At 37.1% G+C, this 8827-nt stretch overlaps 1 protein-coding gene across 1 annotated transcript; it reads right to left on the bottom strand.

Annotated features, from left to right (window-relative positions):
- Positions 1-2077: 2077 nt before the first annotated feature.
- On the bottom strand, positions 2078-8595 carry LOC106469504. The gene is made up of 5 exons (XM_013930004.2): positions 7817-8595; positions 6362-6544; positions 4344-4637; positions 3307-3482; positions 2078-2585 (listed from the first exon to the last, which is right to left on the bottom strand). Exons 1-5 carry the CDS (start codon positions 8253-8255, stop codon positions 2322-2324), a joined length of 1356 nt encoding a protein of 451 aa, XP_013785458.2. The 5' UTR covers positions 8256-8595; the 3' UTR covers positions 2078-2321.
- Positions 8596-8827: the final 232 nt, after the last annotated feature.

Raw genomic sequence — 8827 nt, 5'->3', positions numbered from 1 at the left:
ACATTACAGAGAAGGCAGCTAGTCAACACCGCGAACTTTTGGGCTACTCTTTTACCAATGTAAAGTGTGATTGGTCTGCACGTTATAACGTCCCCGCGGCTGAAAGGATTCGGACTCGCGACCCACAGATTGCGAGCCGAACGCCCTAACTAATCACCAAGCCATCCTTTGCACAAGCTATAAATATGAACAGTAAACAAAAAAGAAAGTGCTTGTTAAGAATTATAAAAGAAAGGCTTAGTATAAGATAAAATCAAATTAACACATCCTCAGTTATGAAAGTAAGAAGATGACTCTGAAACCAACTGAAAATAATACTATAGAGTTAAATTCACTTTTAAAACATCTTCTACTATAAAGGTAAAATCGTTCTGAAAACCACTTATTAATTGAGGTAAATCGCTTTGAAAAAACACTTACTATTAATGTAAAATCACTCTGAAAATAAACTATGCACATAAGATCACTCGGAACATGTTTACTGTATAGGTAAAATAAATATGGGAAAAAATATTTACTATAAACAGCTAATCAGTTGAAAATTAAGTACAAAAATTAAACAACTGTGCGTGTGTTTTGTTTATAAGAAAACCACATCGGACAATCTGTTGTGTTCACCGTTGGGAAGCGAACCTCTGATTTTAGGGGTTTAAATCCGAAGACTTACAGCTGTCCCACCTGGGGACATATGAAAAGAGCACTTCATATATAGAATTAAACTTGTATGAAAACAACGTTTTCTCCAAAGATTAAATCATTATGAAAACGATACTTCCTCAGTTTGTTTGTTTGCTTTTTTGAATTTCGCGCAAAGCTACACGAGAGCTATCTGTGCTAGCCGTCCTTAATTTAGCAGTGTAAGACCAGAGGGAAGGCAGCTAGTCATCACCACCCACCGCCAACTCTTGGGCTACTCTTTTACCAACGAATAGTAGGATTGACCATCACATTATAACGCCCCCACGGCTGAAAGGGCGAGCATGTTTGGTGTGACGGGGATTCGAACCCGCAGATTGCAAGTGGAGTGCCCTAACACCTGGCCATGCCGGGCCTTACTTCCTCAGAACAGCCAGTCACTTGAAAACCACTTTAACTGATTAAATCGGTATGAAAACAGTACTAAGTGTAAAGATCAAATCACTATGAAAACAACGCTTACTATAGAGAAGCTAGTAATCCCGAAACCACAATTACTATGTAGATATAGTCATTCATAAGGTGTGAATATCCGAGTTCCATGAAGAAAATCTTTTCTTCGGTGATTTATTTTTCCAATAACTCCCCCCCCCCCAGTGGTACAGCGGTATGTCTGCGGACTTCCAACGCTAGAATCCGGGTTTCGATACCCGTGGTGGGCAGAGCCCAGATAGCCCATTGTGTAGCTTTGTGCTTAATTACAAACAAATTTTTCAATTCTTATGATATTTATTATTGAAATATAATTTAACTTATACCTTACTAAGTGATTTAAATTATATATACCCAGATTGAAACATTTAACAAAAAAAATTGGCACAGATACACTTTTGATGAAAAGGGTGATTTTTCTTTTTAACAGAAAATAACAAATAAATGGTATAAAACACGGGAAATGTGGCAGATATTTTCATATCTAACACGAATTGGCTTGGGGTAAATAGCAGAAATGTCAACTGGTGGAGAAGCGGTAAGCCAAGGACTTACAACGCTAAAATCCAGTATTTGATTCCTCGCGGTGGCCTCAGCAGGTAGCTCGATGTGTATTTGCTCTAAAATACTAGATTTTGCAGACGAAAAGTTTTAATTCACGGTTTTAAAGTTCTCTTTGAAGTAGGATAAGATGGAGCTCTCTCAAAATATTCTGTCGAAGTTACAGGGGACGCGGGATGGTCCTGTGGTAGAACTCTGGATTTCGAAGCTGGCGGGCCGCGTTCGTATCCGTGCGATACTACAAAAAAATCCCTGCACTCTAAGAGTGGCAATCAATCCCTTAGAGTGGATGGTAGGAAGTTGCTGGCTGGCTAAAGGATCACTCTGGCCAGTAGGTCCGTTTTTAGTTTTCCTGTCCAAGTTACACACATTCAGTGTTACCTTGATGATATTTTTTAGCTAGCACTAACTAAAAGATTTAAAACGTGTATGACTTAAACTTCAATAAACAGAAGCCTACAACTAATGTTTTAAATATTACAGTGCAGAACAATATTTTATTGTGGCTAGCCATTAAAATAACATTTAAAGTTATTTCCAGAGCATCAGTTTGCTTGACCAGACGTTTTTGAAAATGTGTTGGTGTTGGATTATCCTAAAACCAGTTTGATTTAAATGTTTTTATCTACTGTTCAACTCACTTGGTATACTTGGCTCACGCAGGAGTGTTGATGCCCAAAACTGACCCAATGTTTGGTCAATTCTACTTGCCAAGAATACTCTCGCTCTTTACCGCTGGTGAAAACCTGGACGTTATTGTGTCTCGTGGAACGGTTAAAAGACTTGATCAGTTGACCCGAGTAGCTCTGGTCAGCAATGATGAAAACTTGGCGAGCTGTACAGTTCTCCAGATCCACCATTATCTCTCCCACTGTGAATGTTTCGTCTTCTCCCACCTGGAAACACACATGTTACAACATTATAACACCCTGAATACAACACCAAAACGTATCACCCAGAGTGGGTATCCGAGTCGACCTAATACTTGTCAGTATTATGGAGTCAAGTTGTGGTAAAGCATACGTTCAAAGTATTTTATCTAAGCAGATTACTCATCTGTTATTGGTCTTGATATTATTGAAAAATGTAAAGAATGATGAAAAATTCGCACACCATTATGACATTTCTAAGTCCAGCCCTTACAATGAATTTTCAAAATAGTTTTTGGGTTTCACCAATTGTCTCACTTGCAATAATAACTGGTTTGATATCATTAAACTACGAAGAGTACGTAGAATTGGTGTGAGGGAATTCTGGATTGAGTAAGGATTGAGGGAATTCTGGATTGAGTAAGGAGCATATGGCAACCGACTTTGATTTGGTTGTAAGGTTTGTTTGGAATTAAGCACAAAGCTACACAATGGGCTATCTGTGCTCTGCCAACCACGGGTATCGAAACCCGGTTTCTAGCGTTGTAAGTCCGCAGACATAACGCTGTGCTACTGGGGGGGGGGGGGGCGAGTTGTATAGAAAAAAACAAAACTTTGAAAAAATATGGCGGTGGTGCGTCAGTTTTGCATCATCCTCTATATAAACAGCGAAATATATATTTATTCGTCAAAATACTTGTGTGCTAACCAACTTACAAAGATATATATATATATATTTAGATTATACCTGTCCATTTCCATCAGTGTCCCACAGCAGGCTACTTCCGTCGTTCATTGCTGGACTGTTTAGATATAACACCAACGTGTCTACACAGTGAGGGGATTCACAAAGTTTCTTCACGTGGTATCGCAGTGCCAGTTTAAACACAGATGGGTACAGAGGGTGGCTTTCTCCTCCTAGCACTGAAATTTGAAAGTTCTTTTTATTATTATTATTATCTAAACTTAAAATAGCACTCGTTAAAAGCATATCAGATTAAAATTTATAAAAACCTGCACCATTTTCTTAAATTTTAATTCTTTTTAATTGAAATTGTAAAACGTAAACTAAAGGGTTTTAACACGTTCCTCACGGTTTTTTTTTTGTTATATTTGAACTGAAATTTTTTGGACATCTTTATTGGCTAAAAAGAAGGCATTCCCCACACTCTTTTAGCGTTGGGGCTATGAAAAGTGAAGATTCGACCTTCCCTACAAAATCACAGGTGAAATCATTCGTATCTCAATTGAAAGCTAAGCATAAAAAGGTGATATCAGAAGCATAAAAGGTTGGCAATTGCTTAATTTATGATGCTAAGAATGTGGCTTTATATATATACTAAATTTAATCCCAACAGGTAACTTAGTACTTAGTACTACTTTGTTCAACTACGTATCAGCTGCCTAGTATCGGCTAACAATACGAAGAATTAAATTGCGGCGGAATGCTACAAGTTCTTCAAATACTTATAGAATGATAAATTTACACTCGCAAAAAAGAAACCTAACACTTAAAAACACCAATTCGATTTTCTATTCCTCACTACTATAAAGGCTTGATTTGGTCTGAAGTTTCATTCGGAGGTCATGTCTGATGAGGAGTGGAATTATCCGAAACTAGTCTGGCCCACAAACACACCCCCAATGAAAGAATATACCATTCCATACTTTTACTTGTTGTTACCTGCAATAGGCACAGCACAGATAAATCATTGCGTAGCTCTGCGCTTATCAACAAAAAAATACAAATGTAATATATATATATATACACACGCTTCTTTCTACCTTGAAAGTTCTCGGCTCCGTTAGCGAAGAAAACCTTAATGTTTCTCTTTGGGAAGCCAACGTTCCTCAGCATCTGGAAGACAGACTTTAGATCATTCAGAGATTCTTGATTACTGGACAAACGATTCCAACCACCCGATAGTAACACAGCTTGATCACAGATCTCCGAAATTCGGCAGCGGGTGTGTACTGTCTCGTGCGTCGTGCTACACCGTTGTGTGTTCACGTGCAACGGGTCACAAGCAAGCTGAGTGGTCTCATTTTCTGGGCGGAAAGAAGGACACGAAGCAAACCCTAAAATGGAGTAACAAATTATATAAATTCAATGGATTAACTAGTTGTAAAACAACAATCCGAGATACGTTTTACGCCTATTACCTTCCAATCATATGACAACAGTTTTTTTAAGTTTTGTTTTTACGAGAATAACATGTGACCCACGGAGACAACAGTGAATTAATAGTACTCCTCTCCTTTTCTTTTTGTCCTCCGGTAAGTCTACGGACTTACAACGCTAAAATCCGGGGTTCGATTCTCCGCGGAAGACAAAGCAGATAGCCCAATGTGGCTTTTCTCTAAAAAAACAAACAACTTTTTTTTTTAAATTAACTTTTTCTAATTGAATATCAACAGAAACAGTGATCTATTAGGCAAATTGATGTTATGTATTTCTTTTCGGTTAAGCATTTCGGACAAAACGGGCTGGGTGAGCACAACACAAGCTACCCGTGACTAATGAAAATTCACTCAATTCTGTACTAATCAACTTTCAAGTATACCCTGTGACTAGTATAAAACAAGAGCAATCAGAGAGGTTAAATACCCTCGCCCCGCCACAAATATTTGGATGTTTGGTTTTAATGTGCGCTTGAAATTCGGTCCTAATCCGATCATTTACACAGTTATTAACAACCAAATGAAAAAATGCCCTATATATCCATTACAGAAATGTTTCAAATTGATCCAGAATCCGGACCTGGATCCGGACCAGATTTGGGGAGGACCGTTATTTGGGGACACCCTATCCCCTGTAAAAATTCCATCTAAATTGGTGTATTATTCTTCGAGATACGCGCGAAGACATTCACACATACGGATCCAAATGCAATATCCCCCCACACACACCTGGAGGAGGGGGTGATGGTAATTACTCAATTATTTACTACCGCGGTTCAATATACAATGGTACAATAAAGATACCATATTGAGAAGCTTTTCTCAAGACATACAACAGCCCCCAAGAATGAACTACGTTCACTATGTCGTACGGTTTGTTTAATTTGAATAACAACAGCCATTTTGTCAGCGCCAACCCCCTCCCCTCACATAGAATATACCATTCTGTGGTGTCTATCGTGTATGGACTACTGTTCTACGACTATAGAGAATACACAGATTTTAACAAACGTTACACGATAAATGTTATTGCTAGGAATTTTTCGAGATGATGTTCCATATTGTATTTCTAGTGTTCCCAATGTTAACTGGTACCATTTAACTTGAGATACAATAATAAGAAATGAGATACGCGTTTTATTCATACTATGAGTCTATGATTACGTTTTATAAGTAGAAGGAATTTGAAATAGTTAAAATATTATTAATATACTTGTAGAATACACCAACAGATATAACCGAATAATTCTTTCGATTCTAGCCATAAAAAAAGAAGTCTAGAACAGAATAAAAAATACTATCTAAATAGATGAGAAAAATAAAATCATTCTTAAACTTTTACTTACGTAAGAATTGAACGTTTTTTTTTTCCCGGCTTTTAAGAACAGCTATTAATTTAAAGGAAGATGAGAAAAGTTTCGACCTTAATAAGCAATGTGAAGCATGATGTGAATTTAATGTATTTCATTACAAGAACAAAGTTTACCAAAGAAACAAAAGAGGAATTTAAGTTCAAAGTCGAGAGGGCGTGTTAACAAAGCAACGCTTCGTGTCTAAATTACAGACGTCATCTTTACAAGGCTTCCCGCACATAGAGAACTCGCGGGACTAATAACATTCACCTGGTATATTGTCGTAGCACGTGAGTAGCTGGTCCTCTTGACCTCGAGGAGGATGGTCAGCTAGGTGGACAAATGGAAGAAAGTTAATTTCACACCGACGCACCAGGTTCCTTCGTCTTGGTCTCCGCCCCAAAAGGTTATGACAACGATTTTTGAGAGCTAAGGAGAGACAGTCACCTTGTCCTAAAAAATCAATTCAAATATCGTTTTAAAAGTTTGCCACCAGTTGTACATCACAAATATTACGATAATGATATCCTAAAGGAACTGTGTTCAGTACTGAATAATCTGTTTACACATATATTATGATATTTTGAATTTTTATCTCAGCTGAAGTGGTATATTACTTTATTTTAGATACTCCCGGAAATTTCAGTTAATTTGCGAGTTACTGATATTTTCTGTTCTTATGTCGTTTGAATTGATAAACGTATATGTTATTTTAAAGAAATAACATTTTTAATTAAGCAAAATAAAGCTGTCAAATGCAAATTTTGAACAATTTAGATTTATTTTTAAATGACTTCGAAGTATTTCCTCGTAACAGTTACCTTTTAATCTAAACTTTGATAAAAGTAAGAAACTACAAAGAACACTATTTAAGAAAATGACACCGAATGTTATGTTTTAAATCCAGTTAAAAAGTTATACTTTTAGAAATGACGAGATTTAGAATTCTCTTGTCGAAGAAAATATATCTGTTTTAGGTTTTGGTGTAAAAAGGCTCGTGAGATACGGAAACCTTCATTTCGGTCGAATAGACAGAAATCTTTACAAAACTGGAGAATATCCCATCATAAAAATAAATTTTATTTCTGAAAATGCTCTACTGCAAACTGCAAAATAACTTTATTTGAAAATCACATAATAATTCGTTGTCTCATATATCAAGCTTCGAAAAAGCATACAGCCCTGACACTCCAAAGTTTTAATTTAGTTTTTCTTTCTGATGACAAAACTAAATTAGTTACGATTGTTTCAAGTTTGGAAAAAATTTAGTACCTAAATTACCCTATCACTTCTACTATAAATTATAATATTTTGAAATTCATAGTTCATTTTTTTCTATACTATTTATCTTCCGAGTATATTAAAATAAATAACATGTTTCGCAAATCGAAATTACTGTTTAGGATTGGAAAACACACAGGATGGTACAAGTATTTAAACCACACGTAAAGAAATTCCATAACCGAAGTTTTAGAAAGTAAATATTTTTTTTTTTATATATGGGTTAAAAACCATATAGCCTCAGAGCTAGTGAGTTTATTTATTATATTTGGCAAGTTACGAATATATTTTTTAAATTTTCATTTTTGCCTCAGAAAATAAAGTAGATTAACTGGTAATATTATCAGTTGAATTGTGTGAACATACATTGTAAACCTGAATGCCTCCGGTAAATAGTTTATAAGTTTACTAGCAATTTTTACGTATACTTTAAGTTTAACTTACCGATATAAAACCCTCCGTTTACCTGGCACTGAAGCTCTGACCATAACGTGTCCAAAAAGAAAACTACTACAAGATGTCCGAAGCTGGCACGAGGATAAGGGTCAAGTACTAAGACCACGTTATGTGCACCTGACCGACTGAGAGCTCCATCGGGAAGGACGGCAGCCAACCGACCTCTGGATATGGGACCGGCGGCGTACAAGTTCATCTGATCCCTCGGAACTTGGACTAGTTTTCGGCATTCTCGCTCCCTGGTCAAGAAAACCTCTGTACAGTTGAGGTTCTGAACAAAATTCACCGCTGCTTCAGCCCAGCGTGTCAGGCGAATACTGGGACCTTGAAACTGACCATTATCTACCCTAGAAAGAGGTGTAACAGTGACCGTGAAAGCAACGGGTATCCAGGTTATTATCAGTATTGTCCGTCCAAGAAATGTCATTGCTAAACCAAACGGTCAAAATAATTTAAGAATTTGCGTTTCGATATCAACTATAACAGAATTAAAATGAGTTATAATATTGTCTATTACTATTGGTTAACAGAGGTGATGTCTCGGTAAAGCTGAAACTATGCTGTGAATACTGGAGTAACGTTTCAATCTCCCCTTTCAACTGTCGCAGAGCACGTGCTACGAGGGAACTTCTGATCACGGCGCCACCAAACGTCTTTTTATGCTAAATCCTTGGCCAGAAACGCTAACACTTCCGTCACCCGGTTATGGCTGTTAACATCAAAGGCACCGCATGCCTCGCGGAATTACATTCGTGCTGCAAGTTGAACCCGAAGTTCTTAAAGTACATATTTATAAACAGAATCAGCCGGTTTAACCCCCCCAGTTTCCGTGAAGGATCACCAGCGTCCACTAGTCGCGTTACAGATATAAGCCTAATTGAACGAATTTAACATCGCTGTCATTCCTTTGTACGACCTCTGTGTCTCAGTGGCTAGAAATTGGAACCTTCTCGGAAACTGTACTTAAAACCACTATTGTGAAGGTGTGATTGTATTAAG

Source organism: Limulus polyphemus, unplaced genomic scaffold, assembly GCF_000517525.1.
Source record: "Limulus polyphemus unplaced genomic scaffold, Limulus_polyphemus-2.1.2 Scaffold3517, whole genome shotgun sequence".
In the NCBI taxonomy this organism is placed as follows: domain Eukaryota; kingdom Metazoa; phylum Arthropoda; class Merostomata; order Xiphosura; family Limulidae; genus Limulus; species Limulus polyphemus.
The sequence above is the reverse complement of the archived record's forward strand: the minus strand, read 5'-3'. Positions and strand labels throughout refer to the sequence as shown.

Coding starts and splice junctions, on each gene's coding strand:
- LOC106469504 (XM_013930004.2), bottom strand. CDS start 8,255: ATGACATTTCTTGGACGGACAATACTGATAATAACCTGGATACCCGTT. Junction 6,545..7,816: donor AAACGGAGGGTTTTATATCG/GTAAGTTAAACT, acceptor TTGATTTTTTAG/GACAAGGTGACTGTCTCTCC. Junction 4,638..6,361: donor GTGCTACGACAATATACCAG/GTGAATGTTATT, acceptor ACTCCATTTTAG/GGTTTGCTTCGTGTCCTTCT.